This window comes from Equus przewalskii, chromosome 20 (assembly GCF_037783145.1).
Source record: "Equus przewalskii isolate Varuska chromosome 20, EquPr2, whole genome shotgun sequence".
Classification (NCBI taxonomy): domain Eukaryota; kingdom Metazoa; phylum Chordata; class Mammalia; order Perissodactyla; family Equidae; genus Equus; species Equus przewalskii.
Window position 1 is genome coordinate 26704451 of NC_091850.1, and position 25561 is coordinate 26730011.

General features: G+C 41.3%; 1 protein-coding gene and 1 long non-coding RNA gene across 21 annotated transcripts in view; one reads left to right on the forward strand and one right to left on the reverse strand.

The window, feature by feature from the left end:
• OSMR (oncostatin M receptor) overlaps nt 1–15120 on the reverse strand; it is a 60871-nt gene extending 45751 nt beyond the window's left edge. For 2 of the 15 annotated variants that reach the window (XM_070586953.1, XM_070586952.1), the window contains exons 1-3: nt 14977–15105; nt 14152–14417; nt 1985–2070 (exon numbers count right to left, since the gene is read on the reverse strand). In XM_070586953.1, coding sequence (XP_070443054.1) covers nt 1985–2070; nt 14152–14210 — 145 coding nt within the window. In that variant the 5' untranslated portion in view covers nt 14211–14417; nt 14977–15105. Of the gene's footprint in view, nt 1–1841; nt 2071–14151; nt 14418–14976 lie in introns of those variants that run through there. The other 13 variants (XM_070586955.1, XM_008526728.2, XR_011530366.1 and 10 more) reach the window with 9 other exon arrangements.
• A 19-nt stretch (nt 15121–15139) lies between these two features.
• LOC139077832 (uncharacterized) overlaps nt 15140–25561 on the forward strand; it is a 216045-nt gene continuing 205623 nt past the window's right edge. For 5 of the 6 annotated variants that reach the window (XR_011530368.1, XR_011530370.1, XR_011530369.1 and 2 more), the window contains exons 1-4: nt 15140–15276; nt 15779–15959; nt 17229–17589; nt 18429–18495. This is a non-coding gene — a long non-coding RNA (uncharacterized lncRNA). Of the gene's footprint in view, nt 15277–15778; nt 15960–17228; nt 17590–18428; nt 18496–21282; nt 22533–25561 lie in introns of those variants that run through there. The other variant, XR_011530372.1, reaches the window with a different exon arrangement.

Here is a 25561-nt window from a genome sequence, read left to right on the forward strand (position 1 = left end):
ATGCTTTAATACACATTTATAGTATAATATACTATACATTAATATATAATATAAAATATAGTATACTTTAAAATATATATATAGTATAATTTCCCAGTATATATACTTACACTATATATAATATATACACCTTATATAAAATATACTTTAATAAAGATATATAATTTATACTTCAAGCATATATAATTTACATACTTTAATAAGTATATATAGTATAAATACTTCTAGTATATACAGTATAATTTCACTTCTGTAAAAAAAAAAAAAATCTACATCTCTATCTGTGTCTGTACATACATACACACAAGAGCCTGGAAGAAAATACATCCAAATGCTATAGTCATGATCTTGGGCTGATGGAGACGTGAGCCCAGGGCTAAACGGAAGTGAGCCCTGGCTGTCTCATTGGTTGGTAGAAGCAACATCATCTGAAATGGAGTCTCAGATCTGAGCTGGGTTGGGAGATCCAGCGGGAGGCCCACTATTACGAGTGGAGGTTTAGTAGGTACTTGGTCAAATGCAGCAGAAATTGAGACAAGAAACTGAGACAAGAAATCCAAACAGTGCAGGTGACAACAAGGACAGGATTACTCAGCAAAGCAGGCATGCTTGACTGAGAAAGCTGGAAGCTGAAACAAGGATTGGTGGAGAGACAAACAGGTAAATGCATGTCTGATCTAAATAAAAGAAGCTGAAATGGGGAGCAGCAGAGCTTGCTCAGACAGCAGAGTGTCTTACAAGTAGAAGACACACAGCAAATAGTTGCTGGATCAGTAACGAGCCTTTACCAGGGAAATGAGCTGTTCCAAAAGCTTGGAGTCAAATGTTTGGGATTTTCTGGAGAGCCTGGGGTCGGGGCCTGTGTCTGTCTGGCAATCAGGAGCTTTGGCTGGGCCTAAACATGCTTATGGGAAAGACTGCCCAGACAGCCCAGGGGTGTCATGCCTAGATTTTAGCAAATAAGAGAGAGACGTTTCAGTTCCAGATTATGGAAGAAACCAAGAATAAAACTCTGATTTTTAAGAAGCCATAAAAGTGGCATTTTCACATGTACCCTGGGCCAAAAAGGAACGAACCCAGACCTAAAGAACATCAAACAGAGAACTGAGCTGTTATGGAAACAAAATCTCCTTTTTATTCCAAACATCTTTTCATGGAATTTTAAGGGAAAACAAAAATTCTATGGACATTTCTTGCAAACGACATTTTCATGAATCCATGGACAGGAAGTGTGTGAGTAATTATTAAGAGCACATGCCTACACTCTCTAAGAAGAATAAGCAGAGAAAGGGAAAATGTAAAGCTTTGTAACATACAGGTGAAAGCCACAGAAACTTTATAAACCAACAGAAACTCTCTCAAGTCTAAGAACCAACCTTCAAACTGGTTCCCAAGTCATAAAGTATCCATAAACATTTTAGAGGTGTTGGATTCTTATTGACTTTATTTACAAAGTTGATTTATCTCAAAATCCTCACACTGGGGCAGTAGCTAAGTGTGAAATACTATTTCTTTATCCATAAACAGCATTTTGGCACTTAGCATATTCCTTGCAGTTAATAGCTTCTCAATGAGCATAACTGAGGGACATCCCAACTTGTTCTAACATGGCGGCCAACAGTGGTCTGGTGTAATCCATCTCTACCCAGCAAGGTGCAGAAGGAACTCCTCTGGGATGGCCAAGTTCAATAAACAGATCATGAAGTACTTTGGGATTAGTTCCCCTTGCAAGTACTCTTATGACCAGGGTATTGACCAGGAAATCAGGGCTAGGTTGCAGCTTATTAAAATGAGCCATCAAGATCAGGAAGGTTAAAACCAAGGTAACCATTGCTACTCACCAATTCCAGGTGATGGAATGAGCTACACATCAGCTCCAACTCATTTCCAAAGAAGAAAAGAATTGTGCAACTTTTCTCCAAAGCACCATTTACCTCATTTTTTTCTTTGTGATTTTTTTCTTTATGTTCTTCCCACTTCTTACCTTCACTCTGGCAAGTTCTCAAGGACAGCGACACCAAGAGTAATATTGTCTGAAAGAAGGCAAAGAGAGCCATAGGTTCTGGTTTTCTGAAAAAGATAAATCACAAAGAGAGGAAATTTTATTTAATTTTAGCTCTGAGCAGGTGCTTTGAACCAACTGTGGTATATAACAGCATTAAAGGCTCCTATTCTTATCTCCTTTCCATAGCCACACCTCTTGTCACGTGACTTTGCAGTCCCCTCCCCAGAAATAAGAAGAGTATATTTCATCACTCCAAGTGACTTGCTTTGGCCCATAAATGACACAGAAGTGATAGTGTGCCAGTTCGGAGCCTAGACCTCAAGAAAACCCGTTTATTTCTGTTTGTTCTTTTGTGTTTCCACCTTTGGCATGAAAAGAGCACTTCTGGGTTGCCCACTGCACACACAGTCACACAGGAGGAAAATGAGCAACACAGGAGGCAGAGCTGAGTCACCTCAGCTGCTCCAGCTGGGGCCAGCCTAGATCAGCCAGCGGCTGGCCACGCCCCAGCCATGAACAGCTGATCCCAGATGTAGGAGCAATAAACACTTACTGCTGTGGGCCACTGAAGCTTTGTGGCAATAGATAACTGATCCATCGTTTCCTCAAACCAAGCAAAGGTTGGTAAAGAAATGTAAAGCAGAGAAACAAAAGGTAAATATGAAAAAACAGACTCTGATTAAAAGGAGAACAAATGCCAGTCTCAAAAGAGCTAAATTTCAATTAATTGCTTCTAGGGGAGTCATCTCCACTCTTCCCTGTCTCCCTCATTAAAATTTCACCTAGGAAAAATGAGCACACTCTACCGAAGGAGATGGGCAATGCTTCATTGTTCAAAATCATTTCTGGTTCTCCTTGACATAGCTATAAATTACAGGCCAACTTCACTGATTCATCAGGTCCTATGACCACGGGACCATGTGAGGGCACAAAGAATGAGCCTGGATGACCTCAAGAAGGCTAATAAGTTCTTAATTTAACAATAAACATGTTAGTCAGGGGAAGCATTAAATTTCACTTTTCTACTTCAAATTCTGACTCATCACAAAGAGAAGCAATGAAACACTTCAAAGTCAATTTTTGCCTCTGTCTAGCTACCGGGACAGCATCAAAAGCTGGAAATTCAGTGAACCAGGTCACCCATTTTCACTATCCACACCCTCTATTTATCTTTTTAAAATGGTACTTTAAGAGTAAATGGAAACTACCACGAAGACAGTAAACCATCCCATTAAATTACTCGAGGGTGGTCAAACCTGCCCACAGGGGAGACCAATTGGAAGCAGAAGCAAAAGTCTGCAAATGACAGCTTTTGTTCATATTCCTTTAAGCACTGCTTTCTGCAACTTCTATTTTTGGCAAACCGGTCATTCATACTTCTCTAAAATCCCTACTTAGAACTTCACATTGGTTCCTAATACAACTAGATATCTAAGCCAGGGGGAAACTGATTCAAGAGAAAAGAGTTTCTGCTCAGAACCAAAGGGAAGGAAAGAAAATGCCATAGTGAAGTGTCTGACACTCACTATGCAGCTTAAATATCCTTCCAATCCCAGTCTGCGTGCACGATCCCACCTTCCTTAGATTGACATCACTCGAGGAATGCAAGGTGCCACCACTGTAAGGAAATCTCATCCCATCAATTTATTAATTTTTTGCTGAGGAAGATTTGCCCTGAGCTAACATCTGTTGCCAATCTTCCTCTTTTTTGTACGTGAGTCTCCACCACAGCATGGCAACTGATAAGTGGTAGAGGTCCACTCCCGGGAAGCAAATTTGGACCCCCGAAGCAGAGCATGCCAAACTTAACCTCTGGGCCACGGGAGCTGGCCCTCCATAAATTCAAAAGCAGATGATGCAGGGGATGATATGCATGCTGCTTCATATTCTCCTGATGAAAGGGCCATTTAAAACATTTCCAAAAATTTAGAGTTCAAGTAAATCAAATATTTCACATGTCACAAAAATTAAACAAGTCATGGGGACAGAGGAACTTAAAACTAAAAGTTCAAAGCCACCTACCAATTAAGGGTAACCAGAAATTAAAGAATAAAAGTTTTTATATAACAAAATTTAAAAATATGAGTATTTACAAAGGACGCATTTCTACGGTTTGGGTATCACGGGTAAGTCCTTGCGAATCACCAGAATGGTCTTGTCTGGAAGCCCTGCCCTTCCCCCACCATCTCACACACATCCAGGTATGAGTCTGAGGAGGTTAGCTGGGGCAGCCAGTCAGATTCACTGCTTTTATTTTCATCAGGTTTGACATGCATGGTTTTATGCACGCTGGGCAAGTAAGCAACCGTGACATGGCTCCTGCATACGAGCAAAGCGGTTATTATTTCCAGCGCTGTGACCGGACAACTGCCAGCGATCCTGACGTTTCAGGCCTGACCACCTCAGGACCACTTGCAGAAGGACTACGAGTCCTAGCTGTTGTCTGAAAACCTTCTGGTAAGTCAATAAAGTTCATCAACATGGAGAACGAGAGTCAGCAGCCACAAGAACATGCCAGAGACCCCGGTGGAGCCCCTTTCGGGATATGCCGCAGGAACAGTTCTCCTGACAGCACAGAGCCTGACACTGACAAAACACAGACACCAAGAGCTCTGAGCCAGCTGCTTCCAAGCCAGGAACTGACTGCACAACGCAGGTGGTCCCCCCTCCACACCTCAGACACAAATCCTATTCTGAGAGCAGGCTGTTTCCTGGTGGGACCCTGACTAACAGTGAAAAACCTGGAGGTGAGGGAGTGAACTGTGCAAACATCTTGAGAGGGGAGAGTGCTTGGCACATTCAAGGAACAATGAGGACCCAGGTGTTGGAGCGAGCAAGGAGCTGAGTGACAGGACATGAAATCAGAGGGCGCGCAGAGAGGGAGAACAGATGGGGAAATATTTCCCAAACTTTGGCTTCTGCTCTGAGCAAGATGGAAGCCACTGGAGAACTTTAAGCGGAGGAGTTCATGGTCTAACTTACACTGAACAGGAAGGGCCCTGGAAGGAGAAGAGCCTGAAGGAGGCAAGAAGGGCAGGAGGGAGAGCAGTCAGGAGTTACAGCAATGGTCCAGGGGGGAGTGACACTGGCTTAGACCAGGGTGATGGCAGTGGGAGTGGTGAACAGGGGTGGAATTGGAGAGAGATTTTAAAGATAGAGCTGGCAGGACATGGAGATAGTGACAAAGTGAGACATCATGGATGGCTCCAAGAATTTGGGGCTGAGCCCCTGGAAGAATGGAATTAGCATTAATGGAGAAGCAGAACAGCTTTGGTGGGCTATGTCAAGGGCTTGATCTGCGACACGTTAAATATGAGATACTTATTTGATATCCAAATGGAGAGATTAAGTAGCTGGCTGGACACACAGTTTGGAGTTCGTGGGAGGGGTCCTGGCTGCCGGTATAAATTTCAGGCATCCTTGGTGCATACACACAGTATTTAAATCACTGCATGATCGCCAAGAGGAAGTAGGGACAGGAGAGAGATCCGAGCTTGGAGCTCTGGGGTGCTCCACACTCTATACTATGCCCCCTTATGCAGATCAAAATGAAAATTCAGGATTAGGCCAGGCTTTCCTGCATCATGTCAAAGGGAAGGGCTGTGTGTTTGGACGGGCTGGTGAGCTCCTTCAGCATCGACCAGCTGCTCCGTACTTCCGCCCCACCGGTGCTCAGGGCGCTCCAAGCCGGGGATTGGTTCTTCCCTGGCAGCTCTGCTTCTGATGTGGAAAAGGCCACTCAGCCCTCTCATTCATTCAACAGCCTTTCTCTCTCATCAGCTATCAGTGAGGCGCATTGCCACTTCCAATTTCCAGTAAGAAAAGGAAGTCAGGAATTCAGACAGGAAAAAGTACCTTCGTGCCTCATCCAAGGAGTACTTGGTCCTTTCCCAGATCTGTTCTTTATATTTCTATTTTTCAGATCTCCAGCATTCCCACCTAGACCAGGAGCTGCTTAAGGATGGGTCTGGATCTTATTCCCCACTGTCTCAGTCCAAGAACATAGATGCGACCCAGTAGATAGCTGGTAAAGGAATAAAAACTTCTACCAATTTTCTCACATTCTCTCTTCTTTGCTTTCAATTTTATTTTAATTAAAATAGATTCCTTTTCAGGCCTTTCTACTTTTTCTGCTGCCAACTATTGCCTAATTCATAGTCTTTCGTTGGCATTCCTTCTCTGGGGGGAATAAAGGAAGGAAAGAAAAGAAAAACTACCCATTCATTTCAGAGAACTTCTCATTCAAATCTTGTCTGTTAGTGAAATGAGGATGCCTTTGAATGTCCCTCAGGATAAAATACTACATGTGTAATAAAACACAGCTTTTGAGGCGGGTATAAGTCTGCCCTTCTTCACCAGCAATTCGTGTTCTGTCATTACCGAAATATTTATTCCTGGGAAGTTTCCCCACCACAAATAATCCCCAGGAGAAGCAGCATGATCATCATTTGCTTCCCAAGAACGTGGGTGTGTTGCCAAACTCTTCCCGACTGGCTGGGTGCCATATGATGTCATATGCAAATCCTATTTTAAAGAAAGAAGCTCTTCATCCAGGACGTGTGCTGGGCTCCGCACCTTGTGAGAGAGCTCTGTGTTACAGCACAAAGCGTTGCATGCCACTTCTTGGAGGTTCCCCACATCCCTCGCATTTGGCTATCTCTATTTCCTTTTTGAGAGCAGTGCCATTTGTCTTTGGGAGCCCCTTCGAAAGGTTCGAGCACTTCTTCCCCTCCCTTTAAGCCCACCAGTTACGTTTTGTAAGGTCAATCCTGATTCATGGGACTGAAGTGGCTCATGGACACCTGATTTTCTTTTTTCAGCAATGTTCAGTTAAAAGTTCTTGGAACTTGTGACACCAGCTAGGATTAAACCTGAGTCTCTAAGTGGCAAGTGAAGCCAAAGAAAGGAATGGAAAACCTGGATCCAAGGAATATTCTGGACCCAAGGAATATGTAGGATTTAATATGCTAAAGGTGATATTTCAAATCATTTAAGAAAAGGTAGATTATTCCCCAAAATGATGCTGGAACAATAGCCCAGATATCTGTGGGAAAAGGAAGCTGTAAGAATTAAGTACATGGGCTCTGACATAAGGTTGCTTAGGGTCAAATCACTACTCTGTCACTTAATAACGTTATGACCACAGACAAATTACTTAACCCAGCTAGGCTTCATTTTCCTCTTCTGTAAAATAAGAATAAATAACCTACCTTGTAGGACTGGCCTGAGGATTAAATGAGACTATGAGAACATACACATAGTAAATCCAATTAATGTTAATTTTCTCATTATTGCTATTGCTTCATTCTCTTCAACAAAATAAATTCCAGAAGATCAAAGATATATATGCAAGAAATAGGACCATTAAAATTAAATGAACATTTAAAAAATTTTGGTGCTATAATTGGACCAACAAACTGAGAACAATAGTTTCAATACTTATGGCAAAGAGTCACTACCCCTAATATATAAAGAGCTCTTAGAAATCAATAACAAAAAGATAAGTAACCCTGTAGAAAAACTGGCAAAAACATGAATATGTAATGCACAAAAAAGAAGGAAATATCAATAGCCAAAAGAGAAAAAAGAAAAGCTGGACACTACCACTAATAATTAAATAAGTGCAAATTAAAACAGTAATTGTGTATGTCTCCATGTGGGTCTGTGGTGTTCGATTGGTAAAGGTCTTGAAACATAGCATTGGTAAGAGTTTGAAGAAACAGGCATTATTACTCACTGATGGTCAAAAAGTACAACTTTATCGAGGTCAATTTGACAATTCTATTAAAATTTTAGTACACATTACCTTTGATTCAGAAAAACTAGTTCTAGAATTTTGTTCTAGAAATAGTATGTGTGTGTGAGAGAATGTTTGTGTATATGTACAAAAATATATTTTTTAAAGAATATTCATTACAGCATTGTTTATACTGAGGAAAAAAACCCAAAAGCGATCTAAATATATATCGAAAGAAAGCAGAGGGGCGAGCCCAGTGGCAGAGTGGTTAAGTTCATGCACTCTGCCTTGGTGGCCCAGGGTTCACAGGTTTGGATCCTGGGCATTGACCTAGCACCGCTCATCAAGCCACACTGTGGTGGCATCCCACATAAAATACAGGAAGACTGTTACAGATGTTTGCTCAGCAACAATCTTCCTTACACACACACAAGAAAGTAGAAAATTTAATTATGGTGCATTTCTACAAAGAAATACTATGAAACTGTTAAAAAGAATGAAATAGAGTCAAGTGCCAACATGGAAGAATGTCCAAACAACGTTGAATGGAAAAGCAAGTTTCAGAATAGTATTGCAGAAAACCACGTCTGGAAGAGAAGTGTGGCAACCTTGCAGCTGTGCCTCTCAGAGCTCCCTTCAAAAGAACCTCCTGAGGGAGCATGGGTCACTGACAGCTTCCACTGCTGCACCTTCAGATTGGCTGCACATTCCCATCCAAGCCCACAGTCCCTCCAGGCTGCTCACAGCCAATGACCAGGGCAAGACTTCTCCAGCCAGCATGGGACTCCTCTAATGGGCAACCTTTGATCAGTCTCCCCATCCTTGGCTGACAAATTCTCAGAACTGCACTGCGGCTGGGAGCTCTTCCTTCCCAACCTTCCTACTTCCCTGTTCCCTTTCACAGGTGTCAGACATGCAGTGGGTTTGGAGGCTGTCTCTGCCTACTTTTGCTCCCTTTTGCCTTTATCCTTCACAAGTGCTTTCTCCCGAAAATCTCTTGCACATGTGTTTCTGCCTGCCTATCTTCTATTTAAAGGATCCAAACTGGTCCAAAAAGACAGAGCCAACTACTAACAGTTATACATTTACAGCAGGGATGGGGTAAGGGAGGTGGGCAGGATGAGAGAAATTATGTTTAACTCTCAAGTTACGTAATTCTGCAACAGAAAGCATTCTTTACGCGTGCGTGTGTGTTTTACAGATACTGGGTTTGGTCTTGCATAAATACTGGTAATTCCATCATCTCCACACTTGAACCATATACCCCAACAGGGTTAAACTAGTTGAAAGCCTACAGCTGTCAAACAGACCTGAAAAGGGGTTGGCAGTTTTTAGATACTGGATCAGTCTATGAGGGTGTCACGTGTTTCTGTAGAAAAAATGTGATCTCTGAGGTCCTGAGACACTGTAGACACTTTAATGATGCATTTCCAAATATAGACAGCAACCAAAGTTTCAGGTAGAAAAACATAGTGCCATCCCCTTTTAACACCCAGGTACATTAAAGAATGTGAAGTTAACTTGCTCAAAGTCCCCCGTTAGGAAGACAGGGAATAGAGAGAGGTGACCAAGACACAACATGATGAGTGAAAATTGACTCACATAAGAGCAGAGTTCTATTGATTTCATCTTCTCAAGACTTGGCACATACTGTGGCACTTCATTCCATGTTTTCCAAGAGTTCTCTTTATTTTACATTTTCCAAGTGTTGCATATGTCTTACATTTTTCTGTTTGCTAAGACATTTGTAAGTGTGGCTTTTCTTTCAGTTGACTCTACATTTCATACTCAGACTGGATATATTTTATGTGGCCATCTTCATCTTCATTCCACAGTTTTAAGCAATCCAGATAGTTAACTGCCTCAATGATTTCAGATCTAAGAATGTAATTTGGTATTATATTTAATGCTCTCACTAACCTTCTTTCCTTTAAAAAGAAAAAGAGGAAAAGAAGGAAGGGAGGAAGGAAGGAAACAACGCGACTGTAGTTTAGTTCTTTAGCAGATAATATTAAAAGAAAGCAATTTACAAGTCCTGTCAATCACATTTATCCTCTTAGGCAATACTATCACTACCAGCATAATTTTAAATACCCGTGAAAGACTATATATTTTTGTCTCCTGGGATACTATCGATACATAATGGAAAAAATTTACTGGTTCCTTCTATGATGAGGCATTCTGCAAAGCCCATAGGAGGATATGAAGGTGAGGATGAGAACGATCCCAGCTTGCATGTGCTGGATGCTAACTCTCTGCAGGCGCCTTGCTAAGTGACTTACGTGCATTTATTAATTGAATCCTCACAACAGCCCTATGAAAGAGACGCTATTATCGTTCTCATACACCGATGAGGAAATTCAGGGTAAGAAAGGTTAAAAAGTAACTTTGACATAGGTGGACATAGTTAATCTAGAACTTGAAACCAGGTGAATCGCTCCCCAAAGGGCAGCATTTTACCACATTACACTGCCCCCTCCACGCTGGGGGCTCATGCTAGAACACACAGGAAGGCATAAAAAATTATTAACAATGATAAACTCCAAAAAATCTTAAGAAAAACTTCTACAGGGTTTTATTAAACTTGACAAGCTATTTGTAAAGTTTATATAAAAGAGAAAATGTACAAGAATCATCTCTAAAATTTTTTTTTGAAAAAAAGTATGAATATATACTACTAGATGTAAAAACATAGTATAAAGCTGTAGCATTTAACACAAGGTGGTACTAGCATAAAAAAAGACAAAAAAGATAAATGAAACAATAGAATCCTGAAACAGACTATGATATAAATAGGAATTTATTTGACTATAAAAACAGAATTTCAAATGAGTTGGAAAAAAAGATGGATGATTAAATAAATGGTGTTGGGTTAATTGCCTAAAACTTCAGAAAAAAATTAAGTTACATCCTTACGTTTCACCTTATATAAAAATCTGGTATTTTAAAGAGCTAAATATAAAAACCAAAATAATGAAAGTATTAGAAGAAAATAAGATAATTTTCAAAATAACTTTTAGGTGAAAAAAGACCTTCTTAAACTAGACGAAGCACAGAAATCATGAGACTGCGGATCTGATTACATAAACACTTAAAACTTCTGTGCAGCAAAAGATAGTTTGAAACAAAAGTATTATGAATGGATAAGCAAAAGGCGGTATATTCCTACAGCAGAATATTATGCAGTCTTAAAAAGGAAGAAAATTCTGACACCTGCTACAACATGGATGAGGCTGGAGGACGTTTTGCTAAGTGAAATAAGCCATCTGCAAAAGGACAAACAGTGTATGATTCCTCCATTTGTAAGGTACCTGGAAGAGTTAATTCATAAAGCCAGAGAGTAGAAGGGTGGGGGCCGGGGGCGGGGGAGAGGTGGAAAGGAGGTGGTTACCATTTAACGGGTACAGAGTTTCAATTTTGCAAAATGAAAGGAGTTTTGGAGACAGATGGTGGTGATGGCTGCACAATAATATGAATGTACTTAATAACACTGAGCTGTATACTTAAAAATGGCTAAAATGGTAAATTTTATATTATGTATTTTTGTTGTGGTTAGTGCTGTGGAGACTCCTAGCAACCCTGTGGACAGCAGAGCGGGAACCCTGCCCAGTCTTTGTGTGCCATCCTCTCACCTTCCAGCTCTGTATCAGACAAGGCTTCACTGCTATTCATATGGTTTTCATGGCCAGTTTTTTCCAAAGTGGGTGGCCAGGTCCTTCCTCCTAGTCTGTTTAGTCTGGAAGCTCCCCTGAAACCTGTCACCATGGGTGACTCTGCTGGTATTGAAATACTGGTGCCGCAGCTTTCAGCATCACAGCAACACGCAGCCACTAGAGTATGACGACCGCCAGACGGGCGGTGTGGTTTCCTGACCAGAAATGAACCTGAGCTGTGGGGGTGAGAGGGCCCAATCTTCACCACTAGAGCACCATTATGCATTTTACCACCACCACCAAAACAAAGCATTGCACTAGAAGAAATATTTTCATCTTCTATAACAGACAAAGGATTAAGGTCCTGAATAGGCAGAGAGCTTCTTCAATAAACAAGAAAAACAAAAGGCAACGCAATAGAAAACTGAGCAAAAGAAAGGAACAGTGAATTCACAGAAGACACATACGACCCATAAATAATTAGAGATATTAAATTGCAGCAGTAATCAGCAAAATGCAAATTAAAATGCCTTATTGGGTTTTACTCATCTACCAGATTTGAAAATTCAAGTTAAAAAACAAAAGGAGATAACGGCTGATGTTAGAAGGATGAGGGAAACAGATTCTTATCCACTGAGTTTAAATGAGTACCTGGGGTGTGGACAGTGATGCAATTTGAAGGGTTGTATCTATCCAGTTGAAAAACGGACGAATCCTTTGACCCAAGAACAACCCTCCAAGATTCTATTCCATGGAAATACTCAGGCGGAAGCACAGAGATGAATGCACAATTTCACTGAAGCACTGAGCTAATGCTGAATAATTTTAAACAAACCAAATGTCCATGACAAGAGAAAGAATGGATAAATCATATTGCTTCTTTAGAATAACATGTAGCCATTAACAAAATAGACATGGAAAGACCTCTAAGATATGGGAGGGAAAAAGTAAGCTACATGATATATAGTAAGATCTTATACATATATTAAAACATACATATAGATACATATTATGCACATGTATAGAAAAGGAAAAAATCCTGGAATGCTATTTACCAAACTCCACTCCCCTTTTCTGAGTGGGAGTAGGTGCGACAATGCTACTTCTCATTCCATAGACTTTTCTGTTGTTTGAATGAGAATGTCTTCACTTATTATTTGTATTATTTTTAAAACATAAAAATAAAATACAGACTACCTGGAGTAAATAAATGCTGAAAAACGAGTAGAACTAAAATGAGAAGAAAAAGAAGACTGTGAAACCAAGAACACAGCTGCTGGAAAAGTAACTGTCTCCTCCTGCAGCTAGGAGGGGTGCTTCTCACAATATTCTATTTGCTTTATTTTTGCCCATTTCACATATATTTTTTTAAAGCAAGGAGGACTTCCTCCTCCAGGGAGAGGACAGCCGGGGCTCACTGTTCCTGTAAGTGAGCAAGATGACATTACCTTTGATTTCCTTCTATCCACGCCAGCAACGCCCCAGCCCAGTCCCACAAGGGAAACACACACTCCTTCTTGTCAACTCACATTACCACTGATTCCTCTTTCAAAACCACAATAGTTTTCCTGATTTAGTTCCTTTTTCAGGACAAAAGGGTTATAAGAAACATCAGGGACTCTGGATCACCTCCGTGCACCCGTGAAGGTGTTCCTGGTCTTTCAGGTTAAAGAAAGGGATAGAAGGAAAGAGACCGAGTGTGTAAGTAAGTGTTATCCCCAAAGTGGTTCGAGTTCCCGTTGTACACCTAGGACCAGTCCTTTTCTCTCAAGGTGGCCTTTGACACAAAAGGCTTAGATTCCTTTGCTGGGACAACAAGAGACAGAACTAGGACCAAGATGTAAGCCAAAAGGAAGCAAGCTACCTCTGAGAATTAGCTCTGTCCAGCAATGAAATGTTAGGTGGTGAGTGCCCTGTCACTGGAGGCATTCTAACAGTACCGAAATGCTACCAGGGGAGATGCAAAACTAAGCATGCCCTGAAGATTCTGAATAGGTAGCTTAAATTGGAGTCCAGTGCTTTGAAAAGCTGCAAGAATGATTCTGAAGCCCAGCTAAGTTTGGGAACCCCTGCCTACTATGACTGGGGCTCTTCAGCCTCAAGGATCTCAGTGCATTTTAAAGCAGTGCAGGAGAGAGTGAAAGCAGAACAATAATGAAGCACCACCCCCAGGGCCACTGCAAAAACGGTCCTAGAGTTTGACATACATAGTGCCTATAAGCCAAATTCCAAGGCCAAATCCTGACTCTGTCACCTGCTAGCTGTGTGACCACAGACAAGTCACTTAACTTCTCTGGGCCTCAGTTTCATCACTGATAAAATGAGAATGACAAGATGACTACCTACTTCATGGGTGAAACTTAAATGAACTAGCACAGGTAAGATACTTAGAATGGTGCCTGGTCCATAGTATGAACCATTGTTTGGAAACTGAGGCTGACGTGATAAGGAACTTGACCCGAGTTCCAAAGTCAGTATTAGATGTGGCAATAAGACCCAAGGCTTCTTTCCCTCCACCTCAAATTAAATATACTGCATTCCATTCTACCGAAACCTCTGCCTACATCGACCCCACATTCACTCCTCTTGAGCTGGAGAATTAGCTTGTTCACAAAGCGTCTTCAAGCTTGAAGGTTACCAAGTGGCCTTTCTCAGTGGCACCTAGCATTGTGGCTCCTACCACATGGCAGGGGACAGGATGGATGGATGGGTAGGCCGATGAAGGACAGGCCAAGAACTGTCAAGAAAGGACTCACTGTGTCAGGAGCAAAGCCCTGGGCTCCATGCTCTCAGCGCCACTACTACGAGCTCCCATGGTCTTGGACAAGTTCCTGACCCCTCTGTGCCCAGGTTTGTCTACAAAGGGTGGTGGCGGCAGCAGTTACAAATGCTTGGCTGTAGCTGCCCAACCTGCCAATCCGTGCTACTTCGGTCCATGCGGCTGAAGAAGGTGGGCGTCCTCCCAAGACTACCGCATCACCGCGATGTCCTCGCTCCACCTGTGTGTGAGCGCCTCCCACTTCTAGGTGCAAAAACAGACAGGATGGAGGGATATCACCAGCTCCGAGAGGACTCACTCTGCCAGGTGGCAGTTCAGGGTGCGCAGGGGGAGGTTGAGGGCAGCAATGAACGCCCACGGCAGTGTGTTGGGAGAGAGGCAAAAGAGGACCAAATGGAAGTTTCAACTCAGCGAACATTCCCCCACTACTTGCGAACCAGACGATGGATACTGAACGCAAAAGCAGAGTAGGAAACGTCGCGGTGGACCGAGCAGTGTGCGCTCTGGAAAGAATGACACCTTGAGCGTCACGCACCAGGTAGGCGGGCCAGAGGCGGGGACCCCTCAAAGCACCATCTCCGAGCGATGGAAGCCCGAGCCAGCACGAACGCGGGGCACAGGCGGCGCGGCGCAGGGGAGGCGGGCGGCGGGCTGCATCGCTGTGCCCTTCTCCCCGCGCCGCGCCGGCTCCGCGCGTCGGAAGAGCCACCGAGGGCGGGCGGCGCGAGGGCGCGCGGGCGGGGAGGCTGCGGGGGACGCGGGGCGCGGGGGCGTGGGCCGGGCGGGCGGCAGGGGTACTCACCGTGCGGCGGCGGGCTCCGCGAGCCGGGCCGAGTCCTTGGCGACGCGGCGCCCGCGGATGCGGACGCGGGTGTGGACGTGCAGAGGCGGCCCCGCGCCCGGCTATGAATCAGCTGCGGGGCGAGCGCCGAGGGGCGGGAGTTACGGGAAAGCCGCGGGGGAGGGCAGAGGGGAGGACTTTTGCAATTTCCCGTCTAGCTGCGCACTCTTGGCACTCCTGGGACTCGCAGGAATTCGCCTCCTTTTGGTCCCCGGAGGAAGCAGATGGGACCCTGCGGGGGACGGCCGAGCCCCTGCGGAGGTGCGGCCCCCGGAGTTGGCGGGCGGGCGGGGACCGGTGGGAAAGGAAGTGGGAGAGGCCTGCGGAGGAAAAGTGGAAACCGAAAACTCCGCGCGCCGCGCTCCTCCTGCCCCGGCCCGCGACCCCGCGGCGGGACGCGGAGAGAAGCCGGGTACCGCTGAGGCCGGCGTTATCGCGCGGGCCCACTCGTTATCCCAACCTGGAGGCAGAAAATCTTCCAGCAAAAGATAAGCGCTCCAGCCAAACTTCGGACACTTGTTTCTGTTTGGCGTTCAGAGTAATAAGAACGTCAGAATTCTAAGATCCTGGTTCTGGTTCCCATCCGGAAACAACCTGTCAAACAAAGTTTCATCTGTAGCAACAGTCCTGAAACTTTCGTTTCACAAAGAGCTGTGGATGCTACAACATGGCTTACTTTTCCTCTTAAAAATGCCATCCAGTGTTTGAAAGGCAGATTTCAAAGATACGGCCTTTGAAATACATATTTGTCCTCTCTTTACAGTGATATGGTGGATTATGGAAAACCATATCGACTTTGGAGCCCATGTGGAAAGCATCCTGGTACTGCCGCTTCTGTGGCAGCGTCGGACCCAGAGAGGAGAGCAGTGGGGCCGCAGCGTGTGTAGGACTCGCAAGGATGCCCGATGGCGCTGCGGGCTTGTTCATGGGGTCAGCTAAGCCAGGTCTGGTTCGGGTTTGGGGACCCGGAAAAGTATCACAAATGGCAGGGACTTGTGGGTCGAGGAAGCAAGGGTGATGAAGAAGGGTCGCCCATGAATCATGTCTTAGAATCACTTCTTGAATTGACTGGACGGCTCAAAATAATGTCAGGATGAGCCCAAATGTTACTTTTATGTTTGTCTACATTTCTTTGTTTCTCCCAATGTCACCCCAGGGAAAGAACTTTTTTTTTAAGTTCTTAAGGCTTAAATACACTTAATATCTAATGGTGCCTCGCAGACCATGGTGCACAGTAAATATTTGATGATAACGAAGAAAAGTTCTTTTGCCTAAATAAATGCATGGTCATTTGCTGCACCTCTCCTTACTTCCAGAATTTTAGCATCCATTAGTTTAGCCATCTGCCTGTCTGTGGAAACCTTGTCAAACCAGGTCCCAAAGGGTTGGGAAGGCTTTCTGATTCTGTATTTCACTGTATGAAAAAATGTTAATTTCTTCTTAATAGAAACAATTCAGAGAGGTGTTTCATAGACAGATGTGATGCCAAATGAAAATATTGAGTATGAAGGATTTCTGCAAAGTGAGTCTTAGCTTACTTTGGGCTCTTATTACAATAGAAGGAAACTAAGATGCAAAAAAATTCGATGCTGTTGGTTCACAACCTTGGCAGTTCCCGGGGTGAAATTTGAAACTGGCCACCTTATACAGAGGTCAAGGAGAAACCAGAGAAAGACCCAGACGGCTCCAAATTGGTAGGTGGCAGTTTTAATAAGCAAGGAAATTTACATAGGAGGCTTGTCTTGGGCAGCCACAAGACTAGATCTCTATACCTTCTTCCAGAATCTTTAAAGTTTATATAGAACACTGTTCAATCACTTGTACAGTCCAGATGGTCTCAACAACACATTGCTCTCTCGAGGCAGCATCCTTAAAGTGGCTCCTAGTATGGCAACAGTGGGCAGAAGATACCTTCCAAGGACAGGGGAGGGAGTAAGGAGCCCCTGATTCCCCAGGTCCAATTTGAGGGTCAACCAGAGGTCACGTCCTCTCAATGACCTCCTCCAAGAGAAGCCCATGTAAAATTCATTTATTTTGTGCACCATTCTAATCTCTTAAATTTATCCCTCCTTCTAGAGTCTAGTTGCTATAGCACCTGTACATTTGTGATCATATTCTTAGGATGTTGTACTAGGTTGAATAGCAAACTCCAAAAATTCATGTCCATCCAGAATGTCAGAATATAACCCTATATGGAAATATTGTTTTTGCAGATTTAATCATGTTAAGATGAGGTCATACTGGATTAATCCAATGACTATTATCCTTATCGGAAGAGGAAAATTTGGGCTTGGGCACAGACACCCAAGAGGAACGCCACGTGACTACTGAGGCAGAGATTGGAGTTACTCTCCCTCAAACCGAGGGATAGCAAGGATTGCTGGCAACCCGAGGAAGCTAAGAGAATGGTACAGAACAGATTCTCTCTCCGAACCCCTAAGAAGAAACTCATCCTGCCAGCACCTTGACTTCAGATTTCTGGGCTCCAGAACTGTGAGAGAATAGATTTCTGTTGTTATAAGCCGCTAGGTTTGTGGGAATTTCTTACAGCAGCCCCAGCAAACTGATACATAGGTATGTATGTGATACATATTCCAAAGGTTAGTTTTTAAATTAGCCTGAAAAGACCTGAAATGAAAAAGATGAAAAATACCAGCAATTTATTGAACTAGGAGTGGAAATACCCTTCCTTGCTTAGCATTGATGAGATGATGTTGGAAAAGTACATATTGATTCTGCTCCGTTTGACGCTCCTCCCTAATGGTCTCTCTTCTTTTGGTTTCAGTAACACAACTTTCTCCGCTTTCCCCCCATTTTCCTGACTTTCTTCCCTGTCACCTTCTTCGACTTCTTGTTCTCCCCTTGTCCCTTAGATGTTGGTGTGTCCCAGGGCTCTATCCTTGACATTCTTCTCTGAGTCCACACATTCTCCCAAATAATCACACCCCTGCTCCTGATTTCAGTGACCTCTTATGTAGGTCAAATGCCCTTCCCATTGCAATTATTTTATCTGAACTCCAGACCGGCCTATTTGTACATCAAAAATCAATATGTCCGAGTTCATACTCTTCCCTTTTCCCCCGTTTGATTCTTGGGAATGACCCAACCTTTAATTTAGATACCAAATCAAAAAACCTGGGAATGATTCTTGATCCATCCTCCCTCACCTTCCATCTTCCACCAGAAAGTCTCGTATGTGTAACTATTACAGGGGAAGCATGAGTGGAATGTACCCCTACCCTCCAGTTTCTCAGAGGAAAAATAGTTCTGTAACTGTCAGGAACATTTTATAGATATAGATATGGATATAGGTATAGATATAGCTATATAAAATAAGCTATGTAAATTATGAAATATAATTATGATTCTATTTGTTCAACTACTATAAATATCTATAATTACCTGTTTGGCAGTGTGTGGTAACCAAACTGATGGCGTCTGAAGGAAGTGAGAGTCTTCTGAAGAAAGTGGCTTCGTCAAGTAAGTGGATGATGATTTACAATCACCCTCATGGTTAAGAATTTTTCTTTTTTTCTTTTTTTTTCTGCATATTATCACATTTGACATTTTAAAAATTCGCTTTTAGGTCTTAAAGCATGCTGCTGTGATTATAATCGTTGGTGCTACTGACATTATTTTAAGAAAACTTGATGGAAATTAAAATGTTATCTTGTAAATGTATTCTGGTACTGTGAAAAACTAAATAGGCCTTCCGAAAAAATTTTAATCTAAAATGTGCCATAAAGCTTGGTTAGTTAAGAGACATATATCTCTTCCAAATGAAAAAAAAAGGGAGAGCCAACAATGACAAAGCAAGATGTTGAGTGTTCGAGGGCCGCGTGGAACATTCACATTTTATCATTTCAAGGGATTCCATATAATTACTTAATTATGAATTGCTTTCCTTTCAATATCTGTTAGATGAATTTAAGTGAAGGATCACGTCATCCTTAATAGTTGTAATGGAATTTCTTCCTTGAACTAGATATTATTTGAAGACCAGTTGATTGATTTTGCACATTCTTCCCTCTCCTGGATATTGTAATTGTGTTCACATCTTGTTGCAGAAATCATTAGAAACCAGACAACGGGGAGAACATTTTCAATCTTCTACTGTTTTCCGCCTATGGGCTCTAGGAAGAATGTTGAATATGTGTTTGTTTAGATAGCCGCTTTTATTCTCTTGATGTGTGGTTATGGGAATTCATAAATATGAGAGCAGTAGTTACTGCTGAAGAATAGCACATTAATACAGTAAGGGGGAAGTACTTTAGGGAAGAATTAGATGGGAAATTTAGGGACTTTAGAAAACTATTTGCTAAGCTTTATCTAAAATAAACCTATAGTCATATTTATGGTTAATTAAAGCATCTCTTACAGACAGCATGTAGTTGGGACTTTTTGGAAAGTCTGTTCTGACAGTCTCCACACTTTAATTTGCTAGGTAGTGCTTAGCACACTTACATTGAAGGCAGTTATTGATTTGGTTCGGTTTAACTTTCCATTTTGCCATGCTTTATCTGTTTTGTTCCCTCTTCTATTTCTCCTTTTGCCTTTTTTACATTATGTAAATATTTTTTAGAATTTCATTTTAATTTGCCTTTTGGTTTGTTGTTATTCTGTGTGATCTTTTTGGTGGTTGCTGTATGGATTGCAATATATATCCTTAATTTTTACTGTTTGCCTGATAATACTGTACCATTTCACATAAGAGGTACACACCTCCTGTCCTTCACATTATAGTTGTAAAATGTGTTACATTTATGACAAAATGAAACCAGCAATGTGATGTGTATTTTTTAAAAATTAAAATGTTCTTCACTCATTTCCAAAGATCTGTTTTCATCTGATCTCCTTTCCCTAAGCCTGAAGATTTTCCTTTAATATTTTTTTTTTTTTAGTACAGGTCTATTGGCGATATAATCTCTTAGTTTCATTTTAAAATATCTTTACTTCATTTTATTCTTGAGAGATATTTTTGCTGGACGTAGGATTCTGAGTTGAAAGTTTTTTTCTTTAAACAATATGGAGATGTTGTTCCACACATGGTTTTCTGGCCTCCATTATTTCTGTTGAGAAATCATCAATTATTTAATTGCCTTGGATATATAATGTGTCATTTTTCTCTAATTGCTTTCGATATTTTCCCTTTCTGTTTGATTGTCAATAGTTTGGTAATGATATACCTAGAGACTTAAAAATTATTGTAATCATTCATCCTGCCTCACATTTGTTGTTTCTTGAATTTGCAAATTTATGTCTTTTACCAAATTTGAGAAATTTTCAGCTGGAATTTCCTCAAATTTTTTGTCTCCCCCATTATCTTCTTTCTCATCTCTTTCTGAGACTCTAGTTACAAATATGTTAGGCCCCTTCATATAGTCCTAAATACCCATGTGGCTCTATTAATTGTTTTCAAATCTTTTTTCTTTGTGCATTTTAGATTGGATAACTTCTAATGAACTATCTTTAAGTTTACTAATTCCTCTCCCATCTTCATGCTGCTATTAAATCTGTCTAGTAAATTTTGTATTATAGATAGTGTACATTTCAGTTCTAGAATTTTTTTGTATTTTCTGTTTCTTTACTGATATTTCCTAACCTTTAGATCATGATGGGTCTATTTTCCTTTAACTCATTAAGCATGGTTATGATTGCTACTTTTAAAGCATTGCTTGGTTATTCCAACATTTAGATAATCTCAGAGTCAATCTCCATTGATTGTTTCTCTTAAGAGAATGGATCGTTTTCCTGGTTGGTTGGTTTATTTATTTCCGGGTTGTCAGGTAATTTTGGCGTGCCACCTGGACGTGATAAATATTATGTTATGAAAACTCTGGATTCTGTTGTGTTCCTCCAGTGACATTGATTTTCTTTTCAAATGGGCAATGAACATGGTTAGACTCAAACTGCAACGTGATATTGCTGGCAGTAATAGCAGCTCAAATCTGAGTTCAGGTTTTTTGGTCTTGGACTGCTGTGAGTTTGCCTTGCGTAATAAGCATGATTCAGAAATTATTTGTGATGCGCAGTTTAAACACAGAATATGAGCTTCTTCCTCTCTAGCTCTCTCTTTTCTGTGATTTCACACCTCACTTTCCAAAGGATGTGGTCGTCCCAAATTCTGACCTCCAGCTCTTCAAGATAGAAATATTGTGTACTTTCTAACAGAGTTTTCGCTACCCCACACTGTACGGACTGGGCCGGTCTCAGGCTAAGGGCCATAAAATGTGAGAAACTCACTCTGTGATCTTTCCCTTCTTCCAGGTGTTGACTGCCCTCCAGAATCTTCCTGCTATTTGTCATTCTCCACTGCTTTTAAAGACTTTTAAGTGTTTTTTAAAAAAATATTTTTTCTGGTGTTTTATATTATTATATGCAGGAGGAGCAGTTCAATAAGAGCTATTCAGCTGTGACTGGAACTGGCACTCCCTACCGTTATATTTTGAAATGCTAAGTGACTAAGTTATTGGAGGAAAATAGTATGAACTCCTTCCTTTGCTCGATTAGATTTCTCTCCAATAAAATATTCTTCTGAAACAATCCAGTTTTTCAAAAGATTGAAATATATTTACTTTAGACTTCAATCTAGAAATTGATGAAAATCTGCTGAAATCATGTAAAGTTTCTATTATCTTAAATATCACTTTAGAATGAAGATTTATAAGATTAATGCCACTATAATACAAATGAAAGACTTTTAAGCAAAAAAGAGTAGTTGTCAAACTTGTCCTTGAATTTCCTCTGAACTTTATCCAGATGTCAAGTACAAAATTTATTTGTGGGAGCTACAGTAAGCTAAGTTTTTATCCTTGTGATTCTATTTGTGCTTAAATTAATTTTATCTAGATTGAAATGAAAACTTCCTGAAGGCATTCACTTCTATATTCAATCTTGTCAGCTTCTTAAATGTAGCCTCTTTCATCCAGTTCTTACACAACAGCAATTATTTCATCCATTATCAAATATTATCAGATGATACTTAGTCACTTTGAAATAACGCTCAGGTAGTTTCCACACTATCAAGGCATTTTGGGGGGAAGATGCCGAGGAGAAATGTTCATTCAAATTCAACACAAAATCACCAAGCTAAACTAGAATAAAATGAAACATCCAAGAAGGAGAGAAATGTTATTACATCAGTGTTATTAGATCTTGTAGCAAAAATAATCATAAGAACTTGTCTTCCTAGAAATTTTTGGAAATGATGCCTAAAGATGAAGGTGTAAATGTTTTGAAAAAGGATGGCAATAGACAATTTCTTTTGAAAATCCCCCTGTTCTTAGCAAGAAGAAAAAAATATTCACTTGATTGGAAATTTAGGCTTACAAACATTCATAGTGGCAGAATTATAATAGACACACATACACATCACACACACACACACACACAGACACTCATTAGAAAAACATTGTGGGGGAAATGGAGAGATGGTAGGAAGAAAAAGAACATTGTAATAGCAACAAACTAGTAACAACCTGAAGATTTTCGAATAAAAGACTGAAAACTCTTTATGATTCATCCTTTCAAAAGAAGGAAAATTATCTGTATATGCAGCTATGAAATATGTGCACGATATACAATTGAGTGAAAAAAGCAAGAGTCAGAAATGTGTATTTGGTATGTCCATACATCTATTTAATTTGTTAATTTTTATGGGGTATATACATAAGCATGTTTTGAGTACGATTACAAGAAATTGCTAACCGCTTGTCCTCGGGGAGAAAGTCTAAGAATGCAAGTGGTGTGTAAGGGGCACTTGTATTTTTCATTTTAGACATGTTTGTGCAGATTAGTTTTTCGTCATGTGTTTTTATTTTTAAAAAGTATTAATCTCAAAAACCAAAGAATGCCTTAGTTAATTGAGAAGGAACCTCATTTGTTATTTATTTTGGTTGTTCTGCTCAATTTATAATCAGTTGTAATCTCTCTAAGGATATAAAAGGAACAAAACTAATTGCCTCTGAGGAAGAGAACTGGGTGACCGAGGGACAGAAGGAGAGTTTTAACTCTTCCCTTTTTTAATCTTTCGTTTTCATCCACACAAATATATTATTTGGTAAAAAAAAAAAAAAAAATTAATGTAAAAAACCCCTGATGATTAACCAAAAAAATGAGACACTGATCTGAAGTGTTGTGTGTGTGGGTCAAGCTTGTCAACTAGTGGGCTTCATCCGGCGTGAACAGACCTTTGGTTCCAAGGAGTCTGCGATTACGTGCGGGCTGCACAGCAGTTATCTGAGAAATGTGGCTCCTGGCATCTAGGAACAGTTTTGTTTTTTTTTTTTCCTAGATTTGCACTTTAACTAACAACTGTTGCCAATCTTTTTTTTTTTTCTTTCCTGCTTTTTCTCCCCAAATCCTCCCAGTGCATAGTTGCATATATTTTTTTTTAGTTGTGGGTCCTTCTAGTTGTGGCATGTGGGATGCCGCCTCAGCATGGCTTGATGAGTGGTGCCATGTCCAAGCCCAAGATCTGAACCTATGAAACCCTGGGCCGCCCAAGCGGAGCACATGACCCTAACCACTCGGCCACGGGGCCGGCTCCTAAGTACAGTTTTTTGTCTGTTTGTTTGTTTTTTTGAGGAAGATTAGCCCTGAGCTAACTACTGCCAATCCTCCTCTTTTTGCTGAGGAAGACTGGCCCTGAGCTAACATCTGTGCCCGTCTTCCTCTATTTTATACGTGGGACGCCTACCACAGCATGGCTTGCCAAGCAGTGCCATGTCCGCACCTGGGATCTGAACCAGCAAACCCTGGGCCCCCGAAAAGCAGAACATGAGAACTCAACCACTGCACCACCAGGCCGGCCCCCTAAGTACAGTTTTTAAAGCTGGCTTCATAAAGCTGGGGGAACACAGGACTGGGTTGGGGTGCAGACCCTCCCATGGGGAAGACGGAGCCCTTGCTCCAGACAGTCCATCACCAGACAACCTCAGCTTCAGGGCTCATCCTCCAGACAATTCTGCCTGTCTCTTTCCACACTTTCTTATGTTTTAAAAGTAGCTCTCTGTAGAAAACTATAAAATTATGCAAAAATATAAAGAAGAAAATAATAACTGTCTGCTTATTTAAAAATAGAAAAAAATCCTAACGCTTCTTTCTTACTTATGATAATGACATAATTGGCAATAACCAAAATGTTGCTATGTCCTTAGAGTAATAGAAAGTTGGGAACAACTTGCAGATCTTACGTTTACTTATTTACATGAGGCATCACTGGGCTATGTGCAGTAACACACACAGGCTTTTTTCACACAGGTTATAGTCTGATGCTGCTTGGATTCTCTTTCCTCTTCCAGTGGGTGACTCGAGGATGGAGGCTGCTTCCATATTATAGCCATGCCATTGGGAACATGTGGCTTCCAGAGTTGCTTGCAGCAGAAGAGAGGGGGGGAGGATAACATGGATTGGTTTTAAGGCCAGGGCCAGTCACTTTCACCCATATTCCATTGGCTGGAACTCAGTCACATGATCCCAACCAAACTGCAAGGGAGTCTGGGAAATGGGAGCATCCCGTGTGTCCAGGAAGAGGAAACAGTAGCATGAAGGCATGAAGACATTGTCTGGGAACAGAAGGAAATTTGTTAGTAAAGTATGATATATCTTTACAATGGAATATCATTCAGCCATTGAAAATCAGAGTTCAAAGAGTGTTTAATGATAGGGTTGGCCCAGTGGTGCAGCGATTAAGTTCCCACATTGTGCTTTGGTGGCCCGGGGTTCACCAGTTTGGATCCTGGGTGCAGACCTACGTACTGCTTGTCAAGCCATGCTGTGGCAACTGTCCCACACATGAAGTAGAGGAAGATGGGCACGGATATTAGCTCAGGGCCAGTCTTCCTCAGCAAAAAGAGGAGAATTGGCAGCAGTTAGCTCAGGGCTAATCTTCCTCAAAGAAAAAAAAAGAATATTTAATGACAGGAAAATGCTGGTTATGAAGTGAAAAAGCAGGATTCAGAATCTTGCAATTCTAATTTTGGAAAAACATGATATTTATTCACATATACACATATTAAACACATGTTATAATTGTACACATATGTGTGCTTATAAATATAGATCAGAAGGAAATATATAATTTGTTATTTGTGGTTCTCTCTAAATGGTAGGATTATAAGTCAATTTTTATCCTTTTGAAGAAATTGCTAATTTTCTTCAGTGATCACATATTTCTTTGAGAAGAAATGTGTATAATCTAAAACCAGGGTTTATTTTAAGTGAAAAAGACATCCTCAGATCATCTGAAACCAGAGCTGACATTTAAAAGTCCTTTATACATTGCTAGAGGCTGTGAATTTGAAGTTAGGCTATTAAAGTTTTTTTTTTTTTTTAAATCAAGTCAGCAGAACGCAGCTCTCTGCTTTCGTGCTTATTTTCCCTCATAATATAGATGCCAGCCAAATTCCCTGTTGTACACATTAATTGTGGTCCGAATCATGTATTAGATTTATTCCTTTGGGAAGGGGAAGCAGGTCTGAAACATATCTTTGTCAATTGCAAGTGTATGTTTTGCTCAACAGAGCAAATAATCAAACCAGGCCTG